Source organism: Lithobates pipiens, unplaced genomic scaffold, assembly GCF_037356315.1.
Source record: "Lithobates pipiens isolate NorthernLeopardFrog02 unplaced genomic scaffold, aLitPip1_a1.2 Scaffold_13, whole genome shotgun sequence".
In the NCBI taxonomy this organism is placed as follows: Eukaryota; Metazoa; Chordata; class Amphibia; order Anura; family Ranidae; genus Lithobates; species Lithobates pipiens.
The window spans coordinates 197,585,665-197,609,390 of record NW_027507718.1 but is presented as its reverse complement, the minus strand read 5'-3'; the positions used below and the strand labels follow the sequence as shown (position 1 = coordinate 197,609,390).

Here is a 23,726-nt window from a genome sequence, read left to right as displayed (position 1 = left end):
CCTGAGAGCCCCGGTGAGGCAGATGACACCGTACCATTGGCAGATGCAGGCGGATTATCCCCACAGTGGAACGCGGTGAGTACCCCTAGAGACATTTTTACTGGGCTTCATGCATCCTCTCCTACTAACTATGAAGAGTCTGAACCTACTCTCAGGGATATTTTCTCAGCTGCAACCTCCTGTAATCAATCCATCACTGCACTTTCCAATGAGATTAAGGGGGTGAAAGCAGAAATCTATGTACGTCATGACATGCAAAAACTTAGGGAGAGGACAGTTGCGCTAGAAGGCAGAATAAGCACAATGGGGGATGATATGGCTTCCATGCAAAGAGACTTAAAGTACAACTGCCACCTTACTGAGCAACATGGGGCATGCTTAGATGATTTGAAAAATCACATGAGGCGTAATAATGTACGCACACCCTGGGCATTACAGAAAGGGCAGAGGGCAAGAATCCTGTGGCCTTTATTGAGCAATGGCTCATTTCAACGTTCAGCAAAGAAGCCTTCTCCCTGCTATTTGCTGTTGAAAGCGCATACAGGGTGCTGTCCTGTCCTCTGACTCCAGGCAATCACCCCCGTGCCTTTCTATTCAAGCTGTTGAATTATAAAGATAGAGACGCAATCCTGTCTAAGGCCAGAAGCATGAGTGGTAAGGTTGCGATAGATAATGCTAAAGTTTCCTTGTTCCTAGACTTTTCTGCAGAACTACAAAAACAGTGAGCAAAATTAATTGATGTTAAGAAGAGACTCAGGGGCTATGATCTACAATATGCAATGCTATACCCTGCACACCTCAGGGTGGTAGCACTCGGCGAGGTGCATTTTTTTGACCGTCCTACGGCAGCTGCGCAATGGCTAGACCGGGAATATAGACTACTTAAAGATGCAAGGTGGCAACAACCAGTACCAACTTGAGGGTCCTTGATCCTGCTATGTAGGGGGTTTGGAAGGGGGGTGGAGGGCTTGATCGGCACTCCTCCCCCTCACCCCCTCCTGCTCATCTGCTATCTCTCCTAAGCCAGGCAGATGGAGGGAGAACACTGCACATTGTCACAGTATGACTTGTGATGCTCACCCTGCAAGTGCGAGGCCCCGTCACCCAGAGTTTTGTTTCTCTGTGGGTGTTTCCATAGCATACCCCCGCCCCCGAAAGAACTTCGGAGGGGGAAACGTATTTCTGCCCAGTTGGCTGAGAGCCCAGTTGGCTCCATTCTCTGATATGTTATTCACATTTTTGTTTTGTTTTCTTTCTCTAAGTTTGTGCTCTACCACCCATTCTTTGTCAGACCCCTGGACTTCCATGTCTGTGAAAGATATCAACTCAACCACACGTGCCATAGGTAACACGCAGGACAGGTATGCCTTTTACTTACTGTATTGGACTGCCATGTTGAGTCTTCACATACCGTTTGCTCAGACGTGGCAAGACCACGTCAGCATCTTTTATCACACTACATGGAGGATAAAGTCAGAATAGTCTCATGGAATATAAGAGGACTTGGCAGTTCGTTAAAGAGACTGGCAGTTCTCAGGCACCTTAAGTCCACAAGGGTCAACATTGTATGTTTACAGGAGACTCATTTTTCACCTGATCCGACACCCTGCTTTAGCCCTAGGGTGTATCCGCAGCAGTTTCATTCTACATATTCCACATACGCTAGGGGAGTGAGTGTCCTGATTCGTCGGGACACCCAGTTCCAATGTTATCAGCGGGTTGTGGATCGGGAGGGTAGCTATGTCTTCTTACTATGTAATGTCTTGGGCTTGTTAGGTATAATAGCAGCAATATACGTCCCACCACCCTATTCATCCGAGGTCCTCAAACGCCTTGCAAGCTTCTTAGCCATGTATCCCAACGTGCCACTTCTGGCAATAGGCAACTATAACAATTATTTTAATTACTTGTTAGATAAAATACTAGTTCCAAATAATTTATCCTTAAGCAGTAGGGGAGAAACTCCCTTTGCAGGACTACTTGAGGAACTCGGATTAACGGACCTGTGGAGACTGAGACACCCCTCTGTAAAGCAATACTCGTGCTGCTCCACTTCCTACAGGAGCTTATCCAGAATAGATTTGTGCCTAGGTAATAATCTTACTATCCCATTGTTAGTTGATGCGGGGTACAATGATAGACATGTCTCAGACCATTCTTCATTATGGGTGACGCTTTCATTACCCAATATGACTAAACGCAAAGGCTGGAAGCTTAAACCCTTTTGGCTTTCACTGTTTCCTGAACCGGACCCCATTGGGGAACAACTAAAACTCTTTATTCAGGATAATATGCACTCAGCACATTTGAATGTAGTTTGGGATGCAGCTAAAGCCTTTTTAAGAGGGAAATTTATTACAGCAATCAATCAAATTAAAACTAAGACCAAGGCATGGGAAATGGAGGTTTGCAGGACACTAAAGAAAGCGGAGGATACATTTATTGATAATCCCATGGAAGATACAAAGAGGAGCTGGTTGGGCGCCCAATCTATGTCTAGACAGCTGGCACTGCAGTTAGCTGAAAACAAACGCTTCTTCTTGCAGCAGTTGCATTTTGAGGGGGGGGGTCCACTGAGCACATGCTGGCTGTTCTGGAGCGTGCGCAGGGCTCTACCTCCACAATTTTGGCTATACAGGACAAGTTGGGAGCCATTCACACACAAACTGCCGCAGTGTCCCAAATCTTTAAAGCATTTTATATGGATATATATTCATCTAAGGTACAACCAACAAACCAGGACTTAGAAGACTTCTTAGGGAAATGTACACTGCCCCATTTGTCAGCCTCAGACATAGACTTACTCAACGCCCCACTATTGGAGGACGAATTAGCTATAGCATTGGCGCAAACCCATAACAATAAATCCCCAGGGGCAGATGGTTTGCCATCTGAGGTTTACAAAAGATATGGGGAAGCTTTACTACCCATGCTACTAAAAGTATATAATGCAGCTTTAGATAAAGGTGTACTCCCTAATTCCATGAATGAGGCCATTATCATTTTACTATTGAAGCCAGGCAAGGAGGCCACCTTGCCGGACTCATACAGGCCTATTTCCCTTCTTACAACTGATGTTAAGCTTCTGGCCAGGGTTCTGGCCACTAGCTTAGCACAGGTCATACATAAGCTGATACACAGGGATCAATCGGGATTCATTCCCACTAGGTCTAAGGCCCAAAACATCAGGAGACTGTTTTTGGACTTACAAGTGCCCACTAATAATACAGGTAATAGAGCAAATTGCCCCTATCCGTAGTGGGGAGAATTAACCTAAAAAAAATGGTGTGGGAACCACAATTGCTGTATATATTTAACAATTCCCCAGTCTGGATTTCCAGGAAGTAGTTTGACAAAATAGACTCCCAATTTAGGGAATTGATCTGGTGCAAAAAAAGTAGCGAGAGTGGCCGTACCACACGCAAGAACCTACTACCTTGCCTCGCAGCTTCTACAGGTGGGGGGCAGGGGACACTTTGGATCCAATCCGTGGAGTCCTTCGGGACTCGGCGGATGATGATATGACAGCTCTATCAATAGAAGCAGGATACCCACAACTGGACCCTGGGGCTCCAACTATACATCTTTTGAAAATGTTATGGTCCTATACCAAAAGGCTGTTGGGGATATGGGGATACGTATCCCATACCCCCTTATGGCGTAACACTAACTATAAGGAACAATACAAGCTTAGAGGCTTTAGGAATTGGGAGAAACTGGGTATAAGATACATTGCACACTTGTATAATGGGCCTACCCTTAAGTCCTTTATGGAAATACAGTCAGAATTTAATGTACCACGCACTGATTTCTACAAGTACTTACAACTGTGCCACACACTACATCTGATCTCTAGGTGCTATAATATGCTACTCAGTAAAATTCAGGACCCAGCTAGTTTGCCGTGTAGACGCAAATGGGAGGAGGACGTGGGGTCATGGATGGGGAGATGTGGAATCTTTGCCTCGTCTCCGCCCCCCTGGTCTCACTGTCCGCTTCCCAGAAACTATCACACCTCTACTTGTTGCACACAGCATATAAAACACCAGTATGTTTACACAGGTGGGGTATACGGGATACACCTATATGTCCGAAGTGCCAGAGGGACAATGGTGACCTGCTGCATATGTTCTGAAAATGCCCCAAACTTTTCTGGTTGCCCCAAGCTGATGTCTCCTCCTGCTCACACAGCAATTCTCCGTCTGCTATATATAGCCCGCAAATTAATTGCACAATTTTGGATAACCCCCAGGGTTCCGACTAGACATCAATGGGTGGAACAGGTCAACCGGACGCTAATAAGGGAAAAACTGACATTCCAACACAGGAATGCACCCCGTAATTTCATACACTGTAGAGAGCATGGCTGGAAACACCTGGGCTAGCACCACTTCAACTAGTCTATGACAGACTCTTGCAGGGCCATTAAGCCGTGTGGTTGGAGGAGGAGTAAAGGGGGAATAAATGCTTTAATTGGTTGGGAAAAAGTACACCTACGCACAAGTGATTTGTAAAAACATTCAAACCTGGTGGGTATGATAGTTTCTGATTGGACCGTGTTGCCGTGTAATCCGACCGTGTGTGGGCTACATCGGACTTTTTCCGTCGGAATGTCCGACCCACAAAGTTTGAGAGCTGGATATAAAATTTCCCGACAACATGATCCGATTGGACCTTGTCCGATTGTTTGTAGAGAAGAATTCCGATCGGACAAAGTGCCACGCATGCTCAGATCAATTTACGAGACCAAAGCTATTGGCTACTAGCCGCAATGTAGTCCCGTCGCAATGAACGAACGTCATCATGTTCCGAACGATCGGATTTTCCGACAACTTTGTCAGACCGTGTGTATGCAACACCAGTTTCGGACAAAATACGTCTGAAAAAATCAGACGGATTTTGTTGTCGGAATGTCCGACCATGTGTACAAGGGCTTAGAGAGCGATTTCTCCCCAGGCGCCTGGGGGAATATTGTATACATGCAAAAAGTTACTGGTTCTATTCTTTGGAGTTTATATGTATCTGAATTTGTCAGTTATATTGTTGTTCGCTGTGATTATTTTTCTTATCTGTACCATTGATTTCGGTCTGCAAGCTTCATAGGATGCCTGGCGGGTCCAGTATAAAGATTGCCCATATAACGACTGTACTGTAATCTGTAATTCTTCGCATATTATATATCTGTATGAACATACAAAAAAAAAAAACTTTTTTCTGATTTAAAAAAAAAAAAACAAGCACCAGCTCACAAAAGTAGGTGCATCACTGTAGCAGCCCACAAATGGAGAATCTCACAAAGGTAGGCGTATCACTGTAGCAGCCCACAGATGGAGAAATTATAGTGGATTGGAGACACAAGCAAGTCCATAATGGTGGAGGACACAAAGGCAGTATACCATCACAGTAGGAAACAAATAACATACTACGTGTGGAAGGGCCCAATGCAAATTGGGGGGATTCATTTACAAGGGCCTGTAGGCAAGCTGTCCAACATATACCATCCATGGAAAGGTGCAAAAAAATGGTGGGGTAGAAAGGGCGAGGGGGAGAGGTGAGGAGAAAGGAGGGAGGGGGAGAATAGAGATAGATTGGAATAGTAGAAGTAGAGGCAAGCGCAGGCACCCAGAGAGCACTAGAGCACTCATCAGATAGTGTGACTATAGTGTGTATATTTGCCCGGTAAGAAGGGCTTTAAGCCCAGAGGATTTCCTATACATCAACCAAGAGAGCCATGTTCTATGATACTGTTCATAGGTATCCATTTCCTGAGCCAGCAGTGACTCCATTCTATCAATATTCTCCATTTCAGTGAACCATTCTACAAGGGATGGGACATGGGTCAGAAGCCAATGGGGCAGAATGACCTATCTAGTGGGAGTCAATGTCTAAGAAGACCTCTCTTTATGCGTTTGAAAGATCCAGGTAAGATAGAGAGTAGAGTCACCTGGGGTGTACTGGAGACTATTGTAAAGCCATAGTACTTGGTCCCAAAAATAATTTATTAAAGGGCATTCCCACCAAATGTGCAGTAGGGAACCCCTACTTCTATGGCAGCACCAACATAAATCTGTTACGGTAGGTCTGCATTTAATTTACTTATTTCAAGCCTTCTCCTTTTATTCTGAATGATCTTGAAGACTGGAAACCTACTTTTAAGAATCTCACATATTTACTCCCTTGAATTCTGTAATAAATACTCACTATGCCTTGTAAATATTCTATGTGTGTCACACATTTCACAGAGCCTGCTGTCTGAACTACAGGAGGCACAGTCAGTAGAGGTAACACACAACATCATAAATGTTTGCAGGCAGAAAGATACCTTGGAATATATAGTCCTTAGAAAATTACAGTAAACCAAATGAGAAAAGGAGAAGCTTTAAAGCATGCAGGGAATCCAGGAAGTTGTGGAAAGTGATGGATAGTGATGAATAGATATAGTTTGTATTGCAATTACAATTCTGATGGTATAAAATGAAAAGTGCATGCTGTGACCATAGAACTCCTTTAAGAAAACCAAATCCAAATTAGGCATCAGTCTATTATTAATATTATTATTATTACATTATTATACAGCATTGGTAGAAAGTATGGGCTTGATGTTGACTATAAATAATCCTTACCTGATCTGCATTTTCTTGGTCTACTGACAGTTTTTCCATTAGAGCCTCGACATCAATAGATTTCTGTTTAAGCACTGGTTCTAAGGCTGACAGATCTACCTTCATTTTGTCAACAAGCTTGTTTGTCTCCCATAGCTTACTTAATCCATTTTTTACACGGTCACGTGCCTACAACAGATCAAATAAAAAAACGACTACAAATATATACCAAAACATCTCAACACTGATATTACAAGTACAACAGTATGTTTCCAATCTAAAACATACTACTTTCTAGATAAATGTAGATTTATACCTGAAAATGGAATACGTATATAGATGACCAGTTCTGGAAACACTATATGAAAATTCAACATCTCAAGCAATGGCATATTATTAGAATTATTTTTATTAGTGGAAGTAATAGAAGAATTTTTAAGATCGCATGGCTAAGTAAACTATGGTTTAGCAACCTTTTAATGCTTCTTTTGTCTAGGCAAAACAGTATAAGGAACTATAATTATTCCTCACTCACCTGGCAGCTGAAGCACTTCTCCTCTCTCCAACACTGCAGAGAGTGGACAAATCCTCACCATCCTCATGAACAATACAGGACAGTTTTTTTTTTTCATTAAAGTGGATGTAAACCCACTCTCATCCTTTCTAAACTACTGCAATATTGGTTATCTAGAAGAATATACATGCCTCCTGCATGTATACTTATCTGTCAAATGTCTCCCCTCTGCTATGAGACCCGAGATTTTGTGGGTGAGTCTGTTTTCCAGGGCTCAGTGGGTGGAGTCGTAATGTCAGTAGACCACCTCTCCCCTTATCAACATGTATTTTCGCCTGTGTATTTCTTACACTGAACTACTGCTATGATCACTAAAATCCAGTCAAAATCCCCATATGACTTCAGCATGCCAAATCATGCTGAGGTGTGGAACAGCCAATCCTTGCAGAGCAGCAGAAGAATGGAATGGGTGGAAATTAAAAAATAATGCATGTCTCGTGCACGAGATATGTAAATCACCTATCACTCACAGCAAGGGGAGGATTTGGCAAAGTTTTTCTTTATTTGTCAAGATTTATCTCACTGAACAATAAAAGAGGATTGCTCAGAGCTGGATTAACTCTTTGTGGCAAGGCTGGGCTCAAATGATAGGAAATCGTATACTCTACATTATGACATAAAAAAAAAGTGTGTTTACATGCACTTTAAGGAATGTACATTTATATAGCCAGTAAGACATCACACATAAATCCACTGAGCCCCTTTTCAAAAGTTGCTGATCCATGCATGTGCTGGGCACCCTCCATTCAATCTTAGGTCTGTATTGTACTGGAGCATGGAGTATGAACTCATACTCGTACAGGGTTGAAAGGAGAGTAACTGAGAGCATGCATGAAACCAGTTTAGAAGACTTTGAAAAGGGGCTTGGCGGCTTCAACCCATAGTGATAAAACAAATGGTTGTAAAGGCTGAAGGTAAAAATCTTCTGTGTGCTACTCTGTCCAATTTGCATAGGCTTCAGTAAAGGTATTCGTCTTCATATTTGCAGATAAAATAACAAAAATGAGAGTAAAATAAAATGGTACTCATTCACACAAATGTCTGCATTCTTGTCCTACTTATTGAGATTTTATACTTTGTTTCAGTTACACATACACAAATCAGGGAGAAGAAACAGATGGGCCAGATTTACTCTTGGGTATAAATGGTTAGTCAACTGGAAAAAAAACAACATTTTATATACTACCTATAAATAAAAGATGCCAGGCAGATAAATTAGTGAAATGCATAATTAAAAACCCTAAAAATGTGTATTATGCTTTTTTATTCAAAAAGATTAAGCTAACCTACAATTTGTTATGATGACGATTAAAGGGGAAGTCCAGCTCAAAACCAGAATATTTGAAAACTGTGAGTAACAGATTGCTCTGGACCATTGAATTGCAAGTGAGAATTTTTCAATTAAAAACAAAAATGCCATATGTACACCCATGTGTTATAACTTGGCTACGTGAGTGATGTTTAACTACTATCAAATAATCACCTATAATAAATCACAAATTTTAAGGCAGGGAAAAATCTTTGATGAATATATGCTCATGCAGCAAAACATAAGGATGGCCAGAGTTCATTTGTTTTCTCATTCAGGCATTGGGCTGAAAAATGAAATAACAAACATATTTCCATCCACACAAACAAGATGGAAGTAGGAATTTCCATGCCCCCCCCCCCCCCTCCCCCCTGGGACATTGTATTCTGACAGCTGGACTTGGCACTGTTAGAATACACTGATAGCGGCTGCCGCTGCTGATCGTGAAAAGTTTTCCAGCCTGTTCATTTGTCAGAAGTTGATCTAACAGCCAACTTCTGTCACATAGGGACAGCCATCTATAGCCATTTTTAGGGTGGTCCTTGGAAGTTGCACTATACTTTAAAGTGGTAGTAACCCCAAAAACACAAAAAATGTATTATATTGCAGATTACTAATTCTTATGCCGCGTACACATGACCGGACTTTCAGGCAAACTAGGTCAGACGGTCTTCCCGACTGACTTTTCAGCAGAGTTCCGACGGACTTCCGAACGAACGGACTTGGCCACACACGACCGTACTAAGTCCGTTCAAAAGTCCGTTCGTTTTGAACATGATGATGTAAGACGGGACTAAAAAAGGAAGTTCAATAGCCAATAGCCAATAGCTTCCCCTTGCAATGTATTTGGTACATCAGACCAGCATACAGACAAACAGTTTTCCAAAAAGGAATTGAGTCTATCGGACAGATTTGAAACATGTTCTATTTCTGATTGGAGGAAAGAGACATGCCCCCCCTTCACACAGCTCAAATGAACAGAGCTGATGCTGTCAATCAGCTGGAGGTCCCTCTCCTGTCACCATCTTTCTCTTGGTGTCCGGAAAACCTTTCAGAAGTGATAGCAGGGGGAAGGCAGCAGCAGACAGAAATTACACATGATTTTACCCCCTTCCTAACCAGAGCACTTTTTATAATTTGGCACTGGGTTACTTTAACTGACAATTGCGCAGTCATGCAATGCTGTACACAAATGAAATTTGCGTCCTTTTTTTCCCACAAATGGAACTTTCTTTTGGTGGTATATGATCACTAGGGATGAGCTTCGTGTTCGAGTCGAACATACGTTCGACTCGAACATCGGCTGTTCGCCCGTTCGGCGAAGTCCGAACGTTTTGGTCCGTTCGCGGCAAATTCGTGTGGCGCTCACGGCCCACAATGCACTGCGATGGCGCAGTGCATTGCTGGCTCATGATTGGCCAAGCATGCACTGCGACCCCGCATGCTTGGCCAATCGCAGCGCCAGCAGCGAGGAGAGCCATGATTGGCCACAGGCAGGATGCCTGTGGCCAATCATAGCTCAGGCTGTGTAGTGCACGCCCCACACTATATAAGGCCGCCAGCGCGGCAGCCTTGTGTAGTGTGTTGGCATCTGAAGCAGTGGGTGTTCTGTGTACCTTCAACACAGTACACACCGATCGGTTTCGGCCAATTTTCGATCTTGCTGTTGTGTAGTGGTTGTTGTGTGCGTGCCCTGACCGCAGTATACACCGCTATATTCACCTCACCTATATAGCTAGTGATCTATTATAATAGAGCTTGCAGTCAGTAGTGTTAGGAGCTAGTGCGTGCTGTCTGCGTGCTCTGTACCCAGTACATACCGCTATATCCACCTACATAGCTCTTCTCTATTTAAGCCCACTTGCCATCTGCAGGAGTTATTGGAAGTTGTGTGTGCCTCCAGCACAGCACAGTATACATCTGTATATACCCCTTTATCTCTAGTGTTCTATAATAAAGGCATCTGCAGGAGTTAGTGGGTGTTCTGTGTAGCTTCAACACAGTACACACTGATCGTTTTCGGACGATTTTCGATCTTGCTGTTGTGTAGTGGTTGTTGTCTGCGTGCCCTGACCGCAGTATACACCGCTATATTCACCTCACCTATATAGCTAGTGAGAGCCACCTATCAGTGCCACCTATCAGTGCCCAGCAGTCCCATCTATCAGTGATACCTATCAGTGCCCCTTAGTGCCACCCATCTGTGCCACCCATCCGTGCCATCTTATCTGTGCCCGTCTTTGCCCATCAGTGCCGCCTTATCTGTGCCCATCGGTGCCGCCTTATCTGTGCCTATTAGTGCCGCCTTAACTATGCCTATCAGTGCCCACCAGTGCAGCCTATCAGTGCCCACCAATGCAGCCTATCAGTGCCCACCAGTGCAGCCTATCAGTGCCCACCAGTGCCGCCTCATCAGCGCACTTCAATGAAGGAGAAAAATGACCTGTTTGCAAAATTTTATAACAAACTATTAAACATGATTTTTTGTATTTTTTTTTGCATCTTTTTTTGTTTGTTTAGCAAAAAATAAAACTTCCAGCTGTAAATACAACCAAAAGAAAGCTCTATTTGTGGGAAAAAAATGATAAAAATTTCATTTGGGTACAGTGTTGTATGCCTGCGCAATTGTCATTCAAAGGGCATCAGCGCTGAAAGCTGAAAATTGGTCTGGGACTGAGGGGGGTTTAAGTGCCCAGTAAGCAAGTGGTTAAAAATGTACCAGTTGAAAATTACAAACAGATTCAACTTAACACAACAAACCTACACAGTCCCTGTCTTGTTTGCACTGCCTGTATACTGCTGTTCTGAGTATATAGGGCCTGGGGGCCACACGCATTTCCTTTTTTTAATATGGGTACTGGGTTCCCCTTAATATACATACAAGACCCAAAGGGGCTGGTAATGGGCAGGGAGGGCTACCCATGCCATTTTTCTCAATGATTTTCAACCATATTGCAGGAACCAGATATAACATTAATACCGCAAGCAGCTTTAAATGACGTTATTTCCGTTAAATGTCATTTTGTGCAGGGACTGTTCTAAACACGGGAAACATGTGGCACTTCACAGGCATACTACAGACACCCCCCAGGCACCATATTTAAAGGAATATTTCACTTTTTTTTCACTTTAATCGTCATTAAAATCAGTGCTCCTGCCAAAACGGACGTTTTTAAAACTTTTTTTTGCATTGAACCATGTCCCCTGGGGCAGGAGCCAGGTCCCCAAACCCTTTTTAGGACAGTATCTTGCATATTAGCCGTTAAAATTAGCACTTTTAATTTCGAACGTTCGAGTCCCATAGACTTCAATGGGGTTCTAACGTTCGTACGAATTTGGGGTCCGTTCGAAAGTTCTGGTGCGAACCGAACCGGGGGGTGTTCGGCTCATCCCTAATGATCACCTCTGTGGTTTTTATTTTTTGTGCTATAAACAAAAAAAGACTGACGACTTTGAAAAAAATATATATTTTTTACTTTTTGCTATAATAAATACCCCAATTTAAAAAAAATAAAAATAATAATTTTCTTCATCAGTTTAGGCCGATATATATTCTTCTACATTTTTTTGGTTAAAAAAATCACAATGAGCGTATATTGATTGGCTTGCGCAAAAGTTATAGTGTCTACAAGCTATGGCAAAGTGTTATGGCATTTTTATGGTATTTTTTTAAATGATTACTGTGTAAATGTCACTGGTAGTGAAGGGGCTAACACTAGGGCGATTAAGGGGTTAAGGGGTTAAATGTGTGTTCCCCCAGCGTGTTATAACTGTATGGGGATAGGACTGAGTAAGAGAGGAGACATATCGCTGTTCCTACTTAGTAGGAACAAACAACATGTCTCCTCTTTACACACACAAATCCCCGTGCTGGCACTCGTGCCGTGAGGCCAGAGCGTGTGCCCTCTGGTGGATAAAAAAGGTAAGAACATACCGGATTTCGCCCAGGAGAGCCATTGTGATGCAGTATATCTGTGTTAGCCGGTCGACAACCAGTTAACAGACCTGGCTGTCCACCAAAAAGTGTCAGTTAGAGGGTTGCAGCAAACCCTTTAACATCGATATGGGTGCTTACGATATTAATTTATGTAAAAACGTTATCCCAAAATAAAAGAAAATGTTACTGCAACTGCCTAAAGTTTGTTAGCGGAGTTAAGATTTAATTTGTTAATCAAGTAAACTGAATTTTTTTTTTAACCATGGTGCTACTCTGGGTTCTTCAGGGGTGCCTTGGCAAAATGCCTAAGAACTGCACAAAAACTGTGTACAAGCCAGAGGAAGAATCAAGCCTGCCTTTTTGTTACAAAAAAAACACAGGTTTTCATTGTGCAGTGTTACAACCTTGGGCACTGTGCAGGCCAGCCCCCAGCATTCGAACAACTGATGATGTTATTGGTTGATGAAGAGGACATTGGCCACCTGCATGCTTGTTTTCCCTCCCCCGCCCCGCTCTGGAGAAGAGAAAGGCTGGAATACTAGTCAGTAGCAAGGTGCAAAGATGTATTTGCTTTGGAAGAATAAATGACCTCTAATGTTGGGGGGTCCTACTTGTGTAAATGCTACTGTAAAATGAAAAACTATTTGTTTCGTTTATTACATTTCAAAATGGGGTGCCTTGAGATGTGTGCCTAATTTAAAGAGTGCCTTGACCGAGAAAAAGAAACACTGATCCAAATCTGCTAGTACGCCTAACACTACCCTCTCCATAGACAATTCTGCTGTCAAAAGGTGTCTTCATTGCTCGTCTATCCAAAGTGGTGGCACAATAGAACAGGCAGTGTGTTAGAAGACACTAATGCACTACTCCGCCACCCCACAAAGTCTATTTGGCAAGGTGGGGCTGTTTTCTCTCTGCCGCAGTTAGGTAACATTTACAGGTCACATCCCTCCCTCGGTCTGTAACTGGAGTGACTGACAAAAGACGTAAATTCAAGAGCTCTTCACTCTGTGATTCTGCTCTCCGCTTCTATCAGCAAACCCATTGTTAACACATAAGCACTGCAGCACAACTACTTGGCTCCATGTGCTTCTTTTCCCTTTCCTAGTCTAAGGTAGGTCATACATGATTTATTTTCTTTTTCACTTAACCAGTGGGTTGAATGAAAGAAAATTAATGAATTCCCTCATCCACACATTGGAGGTGGATTGGGGAATCCCTCCCGAGGAGCTATTGTATTCTGATGGCGGAGGAGGCTTCTCTGCCATCAGAATACACTCCACAACAAGCTTTCCCACAAATGGATCAAAATTTGAATATAGCCGCTTCAGCTCCGGAAGATTTTAACCCCCTTTTGACCCAGCCATTTTTTTCTATTCGGCACTGTGTAACTTTAACTGATCTACGCAAATCAAATGTATAGGCTGCCTACAGCAGACACACACCCGGAGTACATTGTGGGCAGGCGGGCGCTAAGTGGTTAAAAGAGGCGGATGTCAAGTAAAATATAGGCTGGCCAAAAATTAGTAGAATTTTGAACAAAAATGATTAAGAAAATAATGCTTTAAGAAAGTCACGTTATTTTTCTGATCATTAGTGGGTCAAATAAATGTTTGTTTTCAACTGCAGTGACAAGAAAATTCAAAAGGAACAGTATGGAAATTTTTTCTCAAATTAATGGATTTCTACCAGTGTGTATCGTTTTCATTCATTAAAGTCTATTTATTCCAAAATTAAATGTTAAAAGCCAAATAAATCTTTTAAACACATTAGAAAGTTCAGAGAAGTTTCGTACAAATTCTGTACGAAATTCTGTACAAAATTTCAAAGACTTTTACTAAGAATTTTAGTTTGATTTTATCTATCTCTGGCCAGCTGAAAGGTACTTCAACTGCTTGTACTCCAAGAAATACACAATGAAATTAATAATGACTCAATTAATAAAAAGCTGCATTCATTGGTGTCTTTTATACTTTCAGAACACATCTGAGTTATCAGGGAGGGAGGTTCTAGGCACGTGCCTTCACACTAGGGAGACCTCTAAATGTTCTCTCCTTTCTTCATCGTATGATTAGCTCTAATCACATGTAATTATAGTTTAAACACATTAATAAAACATTGTTACTTAGACCTTACCGAAACCAGCTGCTTCCTTTTGTCACCTAACATTGACAAATAAAGGTTAATTAACTCTAAATAAGAGGTGGGAGTGGTGTAGTATCTTCTTCTCAGCTCTGCATAGTAGCGTTCAGCCATTTCGGTGACACTCATGTGGATCTCCACGCACATTTCAGAGAGCCTGTCCTTTACCTCCTCACTGTCAAGGTCGATGTTGGTGAAGAAGGTTTGTGATACAGAGAGAAGGGCTTCTCTGGGCCACTGCAAGTAAAACCAAGGAAGAAAGAACAATAAAAATCCTTTGTAATAAACTTTCTTTCTTTTCTTTTCTTTTTAATTTACATAAAAAAATCTTTCTCTGGGCATTTTCTAATAACCATATAAAAGCAACTTAAATCAAACATATTCTTTCATTCCTTTGACTAGAGATTCTTTCTCAGAATCACAATTGAGATATTAAAATACGTAATATTTTTTCAGAACAAATTGTACCAAACCCCCCTGGAGTAATATAAAGGTTACTTCCATGTAGTGCTATTCAGGGAGTCTAATGCTTTAGTGATAACGTTAATTAGTGCCTCCGTTTTACAGATTAGAAGAGCTTATGGTAAAATTTAAACGATCAAATAAATATTTGCATTAAAGTTATTGTAGCATAAGATTATTCTAACAACTTGGGTAAACTTGAAACATATATATACAATATATTTTTAATTAATCATCCACAATAATGATAATGGACATACTAACATAATTCCCTTGCATCTACAAAAAGGTAGGTTAGAACAAATTAGGTCTGACCCAGATAAAAATGTTTACCAAGCAAATTGGTTAACTTCAAGTTAAAAAATGTAAAAAAAAAAAAAAATTTCACTTCGAATTGGGTAAGGAAGAATTGAAACTACAATCAGGTATTTATTGCTGCCTGTGCCACCACTGGGGATAAAGTCCCCTCCCTCCCCACAGGTTGGACAAAGGCACCAATGATGAGCGTGCAGATAATGTAACCATTTTCTATGTAATCCCAAAAAATCTCAGCCTTAAGCCCCGTACACATGATCAGAAAATCGTATGAAAAATACCGCTTTCGAAGTGATCGTAATAATCATTTCATTAGTACAGAGCTTTTGAGAGCCAATCATTGCAGTTCATCTGATATTATTCTATCGGACATGCACAAAAAAAAATTCATACGATGCCAGATCGTACAATTTTCATTTAATCAATGCAGCTGTCATTTGAAAATGCAATACAAATGCATTACAACACATGACATGACTTCCGAATTTTTATTCTGTCGTACGAGAATGTTCGGGACTTTAGTATATTCTTCAGATTCAATCTAGCAGATTAGCATGAAAAGAAAGGAGGCCCAGTGGTATCCCCTGTCAGCGGCCCTATGTGTAGGGATATGCTGCCCTCTACTGTCTTTAAGTGGCTGTGCTGCTTAATGTTCCCAGAGTTCTTTCTTCACATTACTTCCTGTCTGTGTACTGTATCTGGGAGAGAAAACCCAGAGGGAGGAAGTAAATAGAGAGAATCGAATACCACATGTCCTGCTATGGAGGAGCTGCTACTTATCCAGGCTAGAACCAGGGATTATTAGGCAAGTGTTCAAATATGTAATAGTTCATTATTGTGCTCATAAATTCTATGTGTATACATATACTGTACGTATATATTAAAAGACTGCTGACAGAGTTTATTTTCCCTGCTTATCTAACATGCGCTATACCATATACCTATACCAGTGAACCTGTTCATTGCAGTTTATTTACAGCTCCTGTTATTTTAGTTAAAGTCTTTTTTAATTCAATCTTATTTTATTGAGACAGAAAAAATATACAATAGACATATATGTCATTCAATATCACATAAACAGATATATACATCTTTGCAACATTGGTGTCATACCGTCCCATGGTTTAGAGAATTTGTGAGCTTTGATTGATTCAGTGTGGTATATAAGCCTGTATACCTACAGCGTCTAACCTGAATTATTAAGGGTAGGTGAACACCACTATCCCCTCAATGAGTGGTGCCCACTCATTACAGGTAGGCTAGGGCTTTTGTTACTGTGCTGAATGCGTTTTCTCTGAGGGGGAAGCTCTGTGTGCCACCGTTCCGGTCTGATGAGACTAGAGATTGTGAATTAGGTGATCGGGTAATACTGCAACATTTAAAGGGAAAGGAGAAAAAGAGAGAGAGAGAGTAGAGATAGAGGGGTCAAGTAAGGAATGTTAAAGTCATTTTTTTCTATAAAAATAACAAACATGTTATACTTACCTGCTCTGTACAGTGGTTTTGCACAAGGCAGCCCAGATCCTCCCCTTCTCAGGTCCCTCGCTGGCTCTCCTGGCCCCTCCCTCCTGTTGAGTGCCCCCACAGAAAGCGGCTTGCTATGGGGGCACCCGAGCTGAGCTGCAGCTCCATGTGTCCATTCAGAGACAGAGCCCCAGGTTCAGCCCTGCCCCCTCTCTCTCCTGATTGGCTAACTGACTTTGATTGACAGCAGCATGAGCCAGTGGCGCTGCTGCTGTGTCTTAGCCAATCAGGAGGGAGAGTCCTGGATGGCTGAGGCAATTGTGGGCATTGCTGGATAGCGATGGGGCTCAGGTAAGTATTAGGGGGACTGAAGCACACAGAAGGCATTTTATCTTAATGCATAGAATGCATTATGATAAAAAACCTTATGCCTTTACAACCACTTTAATCCTGTCCCTTTTGATCTGGGATTTTATAGCTAGTTTTAGCTTAGGGCTCCAAAACCAGCATAGAGTAGATAGGCTGACTTTGAATTCTAGTGCCACCCTATGGTTTCTGCTGGTGATAATAGGCATTCCAGACTCGTTGGACTATGACTGGAGGATCTCCCCTCCTACAGATCTTATCTTAAGGTCTCTGACACAAAGACAAATGTTACATTGCAATCATTTTCATGGGCCATGACAACTGAACTTTGCTGCAATTTATCTGGAGGTAAATTAATAACCATATATACACAGGTATATGTGCATCCACCAGGACTTGTTGGGTAATTTTCTGATAAAATTCACTTGTAAATTGGATGTATGTACATGTACTATTATTCATCTTTTCTTATATAAAGTCCATATTATTTCCATACTGTTGTGCAGTGATACATTTATAGTTAATAATATATGCTGGTTGCAGTAGTTTCCTCTGCTCACAATTACTTTGATTAGATTACTGTTCAATTTCCCAGGAAGGGAACCCCCTCTGTTCACAGATGCCCTGTCCTAGATGAAGGCACTGACAACCTTTTTTATCAAACCCACTCTTCCACTTAGTAGAGGGTCTAGTTCTCTTATTTAACTACAGGTTTAGCGCACTGTTTATGGAAGTTATTTTCTCATAACACCCTGGGATCCTAACTTCCTGGTTGTCTGAGAGCACACTGCCTTAGCTGATGTAAAAACCCAACCAGTATTGTCAGCCCTGCATGCTGGACTGCAGAACTCATCATAACCCACCACTGTCTCTGTCTCTCTCCACATGTATGTTTTTCTTTCTTTCCAATTGCTGCTGTTTAACTACCAAGAGCCTTCCAACACACTGTGCATACGAAAAAGGCTCTTGGGAGATGCAGTTCTAGAGGCACATCTGCATCAACAGGAACTGAGCTCTCAGAAGTTGCTACCGCTAAAATGTTAGCGGCCTTTTGATAATGTCACTGTGAATATAAGCTGTTTCTTGCTATAAGAACATGGTACATTACATTACAAAATATTTTTGAGAAGGAAAAAGGCAAATCATACTTTTCTATCATAAGGTACTCCATGGGGTTTAATCTACTAACCTGTACAAACCAGTCTATTGTGCAGCAGTTAACTAGTGAGGGGAACATGCGACATCTTGCTCTGAAGGCCTCTCCGACAGGACTCATACACAAAACAATGTGCAATCTCTGTCGTACTCGATTGATAAAATACTGAAACACCTAGTATGCAAAACAGAACAGTAAGCAAACAGCAAGTACACTGTTATATAAAATTACTTTCATCTTTATTCATTAAAAAGAAAAGAAAAACTTCATAAGTGTATAGCGATTAAGCACAATCAGTCATTTACTGGTCTGAATTCAGCTAAACTAATTGTAACTGGTCCGAGAGGCCTACCAGTACAGGTATGTCAATACAATATTATTTTTTCCTTTATTTTTCTTGCTGTGTCACATTGTGAATCTGTGTTGCTACACATGAAAATCAATGTCCTCATTTTATTCTTTGCCATTAGGTTTTATGTCAATGTATATTATGCTACTTATATATATAGCTTGTATTTTGTACAAAACTTAATAAAGCTTGGATATTGACAACAATGAATTGTAACTGGTTCTACACACCTGTTACTGCCCATTCAAAACAAATAGGTTCCATTAATAAAGTTTCTGTTGATACCAAACTCCACCGTATGCCTACTGAAGCGCTAAACAGGCAATTTTGTGCATTGGGGAGTGTGTGCCCTTATTCCCACAATCCTACTGGCCAAGACAGGCCATTAGCGCTGTCACATAGGGGCAAGTAAAAGGTCATTACCCCTGTGTCAATTCTGGCACAAACTGGCATGGAGCTTAAACTTTAAATTTAAAGGGGTTGTGGGCAAGAGAACAGATCAACGTTGAGATTTATGAACACTCTACTTAATAAAGACCAGTGCACCTACCTGATGGACCATACCTGTACTATTATACTTCTCAGTATTTTTTTTTTGCTCAGGCAAAATGCTTCTGTCTCTCCAGTGCTTCATGCTGGGACCTGACAGGGTAGCAGCCACCTCCTGTATCATACCTATCCTTGTTTTACACCGGTGCTGTTACTGAGCATTGTTTAATACAAGCAGTCCCCGAGTTATGAACATTTGCATTATGAATGACTCATACTTACAAAAGGAGGGTGACAACAGGAAGTGAGAGGAAATCTACCCCTAGGGAGGGAAATTCACTCCTGTAATGCCCTGTACACATGATCGGAAATTCCGCCAGCGAAAGTCCGATGTGAGCTTTTGGTCGGACATTCCGACCATGTGTATGCTCCATTGGACTTTTGCTGGCGGAAGTACTCTATTTTTTCGACGGAAAAGGTTCAGATCGGAAATTCCGATCGTCTGTAGCAATTCCGACGCGCAAAATTCCTACGCATGCTCGGAAACAATTTGACGCATGCTCAGAAGCATTGAACTTAATTTTCTCGGCTTGTTGTAGTGTTGTACATCTTGCCAGTCAAAAGTTCAGAGAACTTTTGTGTGACCGTGTGTATGCAAGCCAAGCTTGAGCGGAATTCCGTCAGAAAAAGCATCCAAGATTTTTCAGACGGAAATTCCGCTCGTGTGTACGGGGTATAAGACTTGTCATGGGAAAAGGGTGCCTCCACTGAAGGTTTATTACCAATCCTTGTGACCAAGACAACCCAAAATTTTCAAAATCCAATTGTCATAGAAAGTGAGGTGAAATCTTCTGAACAGGGGCACAGACAGCAAAACAAGCATTACAAGGGGTGTTAACCCTTCCTATGCTATCCAAAAAAACATAATAATTTTTTGGACTGGAGTTAAACTTAAAAACATACCTGTTCCAACTTGAATACAAATTAAACTTAAGAACAAACCTACAGACTCTATCTCATGCGTAACCCAGGGACTGCCTGTAGCAGGTTTTTACTATGGTGCCTATTGGAGTGCACAATCATATTTAGACACCCTGCACACTCCATAGTGTAACAGGAAAATGGAGGTAAGAGAGATGTTAGTATATTTTCTATTTGACTGCGTATCTGTTTCTGTAATTTAATTTCGGCTTTAAGATCCATCCAAATTGTCATCCACCCAGAATTAAAAACTGAAAAGTGTTTGTTTTCCCTAGTCTAAATTGTTATGGTATGTGCTAACTGAACCATCTCCATCCAAAAACAGAAACACTGCTATCTGCTTTGCTTAATAATAATTGCTTGTATGTAATTTTTGCTTAACAGTCTGTAGACCTGTCCACATTACAATGCTTTATCTCTCTTGTCTTACCCAGAATTATGGCCTGTTAACTTTAGTGCCCTCTTGCTAGTCTGTTTCTGAAGTAAGAATTTCGCCCTGTTAATCAGCCAACCTTTATTACCTCCTGATTACAAATTGAAATCCACCCACCACCCACCCCTCTCAGTATAAATATAAGCTTTTTTTTAGGGGAAGCATCTGCAGGGGGCAAATTTGCAACTGGGGCTCTTTCTCAAAGTGGGCAATTTCTATAGGTGGAAGCACTTCTGACTCTGCACATCAGTGAATGCACAAAGCAAATGAACACAAGAAAATACTTTGAAAAACACCAGACAGACATCAGGTGACCTTGTTTACCCCTTCAGCTCCTTCTCCTTGTAACGTTCACTCTCTACCACTCCTTTTGACAGCTGTGTCCTCTATCCTTAAACTATTACTCCTTCACCCCTCTTCTCCCCCCACAGCATATACATATCACCCTCACTTCTGTCCTCTCCTTATTACTGCATCCACCAATTCCTGCTAATTCTAAATCCACACACACTAAACATCTCCAAGACCTTGGACCATGTCCCTTCATATAAATCCCACTCCCATATTACCTCTCTCACTCTCCTGCTTCTCCTAACCTCTGGAGATATATTGCCAAAACCCGGGCCTCTATCATTTAACTGTACCCCATGCACCCATCACCCTGCATCCTCTGGTAGCAGCCACAATCAACACAATTTAGAACTCCCGCTCTGTCTGCAACAAATTCACCTCTCTCCGTGACCTCTTTATTTCCAACTCATTTAACCTACCTGGCTCCACGAATCCAACACTGCGTCTTCTGTTGCCCTATCCCATAGTGGTCTTCTCTGGACTCACTCCCCCAGATCCAGTGGATGTAAGGTAGGAGGTGTCAGAATCCTTCTAGCCCCACATAGCACCTTTCAGTTACTACACCCACCTCCCTCTACAGTGGGACAAAAAAGTATTTAGTCAGCCACCAATTGTGCAAGTTCTCCCACTTAAAAAGATGAGAGAGGCCTGTAATTGTCATCATAGGTATACCTCAACTATGAGAGACAAAATGTGGAAACAAATCCAGACAATCACATAGTCTGAATTTTGAAAGAATTTATTTGCAAATTATGATGGAAAATAAGTATTTAGTCAATATCAAAAGTTCATCTCGATACTTTGTTATATATCCTTTGTTGGCAATGACAGAGGTCACATGTTTTCTCTAAGTCTTCACAAGGTTATCACACACTGTTGCTGGTATGTTGGCCCATTCCTCCATGCAAATCTCCTCTAGAGCAGTGATGTTTTGGGGCTGTCGTCTGGCAACGCGAATATTCAACTCCCTCCAAAGGTTTTCTATGGGGTTGAGATCTGGAGACTGGCTAGGCAACTCCAGGACCTTGAAATGCTTCTTACGAAGTCACTCTTCGTTGCCCGGGCGGTGTGTTTGGGATCACTGTCATGCTAAAAGACCCAGTCACATTTCATCTTCAATGCCCTTGTGGATGGGAGGGGGTTTACACTCAAAATCTCACAATACATGGCCCCATTCATTCTTTCATGTACATGGATCTGTCATCCTGTTCCCTTTGCAGAGAAACAGCCCCAAAGCATGATGTTGCCACCCCCATGCTTTACAGTAGAGTTGTGTTTCTACAAAACAGTACTACTTTGGTTTCATCTGACCATATGACATTCTCCCAATCCTCTTCTGGATCATCCAAATGCTCACTAGCAAACCTCAGACGGGCCCGGACATGTACTGGCTTAAGCAGGGGGTCACATCTGGCACTGCAGGATCTGAGTCCCTAGCGTGTGTTACTGATGGTAGCATTTGTTACGTTGATCCCAGCTCTCTGCAGGTTATTCATTATCCCCCTGTGTGGTTCTGTGATTTTTTCTCACCATTCTTGCATTTTGACCCCACAGGGTGAGATCTTGAGTGGAGCCGCAGATCGAGGGAGATTATCAGTGGTCTTGTATGTCTTCCATTTTATAATTATTGCTCCCACAGTTGATTTCTGCACATTAAGCTGCTTGCCTACTGCAGATTCAGTCTTCTCAGCCTGGTGCAGGTCTACAAATTTGTTTATGGTGTCCTTCAACAGCTCTTTGGTCTTCACCATAGTGGAGTCTGGACTGTGACTGTTTGAGGTTGTGAACAGGTGTCTTTTTTTACTGATAACAAATTTAAACAGGTGCCATTAATACAGGAGAGTGGAGGACAGAGGAGACTCTTAAAGAAGAAGATACAGGTCTGTGAGAGCCAGAAATCTTGGTTGTTCGTAGGTGACAAAATACTTATATTCCACCATAATTTGCAAATAAATTCTTTCAAAAATCAGACAATGTGATTGTCTGGATTTGTTTCCACATTTTCTCTCTCATAGTTGAGCTATACCTATGATGACAATTACAGGCCTCTCTCATCTTTTTAAGTGGGAGAACTTGCACAATTGGTGGCTGACTAAATACTATATTTGACCCACTGTATGTCACTCTCCTCTTTTGAAACACACTGCATTCATCTTTACACTCCAGTTTCTCTAAGCATAGCTGTGATCTACAGGCCCCCTGGACCAGAATCAACCTTTCTTGATGACTTCTCTGCCTGGCTACCCTACTTTCTTTCTTCTGAAATCCCCACAATCATTCTCGGGGACTTAAACATCATTATTAATACTAGCACTCCTGTCACTTCCAAACTTCTCAGCCTAACATAATCCTTTGACCTGAAGCAGGGTATACATGCTCCTACTCACTCCGAAGGCAATACCCTTGACCTTGTTTTCTCACCTTTGCACTCCATGCAACTTCTCCAACTATCCGTTCCCTCTCTTTGATCACCACCTTATTAGTTTCTCTCTCTCCCTCTCCTCCACCTCCTCTCCCTCCAACCACCTAAAAGTTACCCCCAGAAACCTACGTCATCTCAACCCTTCTCTTCTCTACTCTGCTACCGACAACCTCTATGACAAAATCTCACCCCTATCCTGCACCAACCTAGCCACTTCAGTCTACAACACCTCACTTCTAGCCTCACTGGACTCAATGGCACCCCTCACTACACACAGAATCAGTCCCTGACCCCTTTAAGCTTGGCAAACAGATGATAATAGAAGTCTGAAAAAACTTAGTCATGTTCACGAGTGCCTGTGGCTTAAGACTAAT

General features: G+C 41.9%; 1 protein-coding gene across 1 annotated transcript in view; it reads right to left on the bottom strand.

Annotated features, from left to right (window-relative positions):
• The window catches only part of DNAH6 (dynein axonemal heavy chain 6), a 418,858-nt gene that overhangs the window by 117,147 nt on the left and 277,985 nt on the right, over window positions 1–23,726 (bottom strand). The window contains exons 48-50 of the mRNA XM_077476093.1: window positions 18,361–18,501; window positions 14,559–14,801; window positions 6,624–6,791 (exon numbers count right to left, since the gene is read on the bottom strand). Coding sequence (XP_077332219.1) covers window positions 6,624–6,791; window positions 14,559–14,801; window positions 18,361–18,501 — 552 coding nt within the window. The remainder of the gene's footprint in view (window positions 1–6,623; window positions 6,792–14,558; window positions 14,802–18,360; window positions 18,502–23,726) is intronic.